Raw genomic sequence first — 273 nt, 5'->3', positions numbered from 1 at the left:
CCTGTTCCCCCAAGACAGGCTGCAGTGATTCCTTCTCTTGTCTGTCTGGAGTTGCATTGCTTGAGTGGGCTGTGTGTAGGTGGCCCCTGCTTCTCACCACAGCCCCTGGGCTCCTGGCAGGCATTGTGGCCATGCTGCTCAGCGCTGAGCCCCAGCTGAGCCTCGCCGAGCTCCGGCAGCGCCTCCTGCACTTTGCCACCAAGAACGTCATGGACACAACGTGGTTCCCTGAGGAGCAGCGGCTCCAGACGCCCCACCGCGGGGCTCGGCTGC

General features: G+C 64.1%; 1 protein-coding gene across 1 annotated transcript in view; it reads left to right on the top strand.

Moving 5' to 3' along the window:
* PCSK9 (proprotein convertase subtilisin/kexin type 9) overlaps nt 1-273 on the top strand; it is a gene marked incomplete at its 5' end in the record, with an annotated part of 3,949 nt that overhangs the window by 2,136 nt on the left and 1,540 nt on the right. The window contains 1 exon segment of the mRNA XM_029085765.1: nt 20-263. Within this exon segment, the coding sequence (XP_028941598.1) occupies nt 20-263 (244 nt within the window).

Source organism: Antrostomus carolinensis, unplaced genomic scaffold, assembly GCF_000700745.2.
Source record: "Antrostomus carolinensis isolate BGI_N321 unplaced genomic scaffold, ASM70074v2 scaffold9397, whole genome shotgun sequence".
NCBI lineage: Eukaryota > Metazoa > Chordata > Aves > Caprimulgiformes > Caprimulgidae > Antrostomus > Antrostomus carolinensis.
Note: the sequence above shows the minus strand (reverse complement) of the source record. Positions and strands in the feature narration are given on the sequence as shown.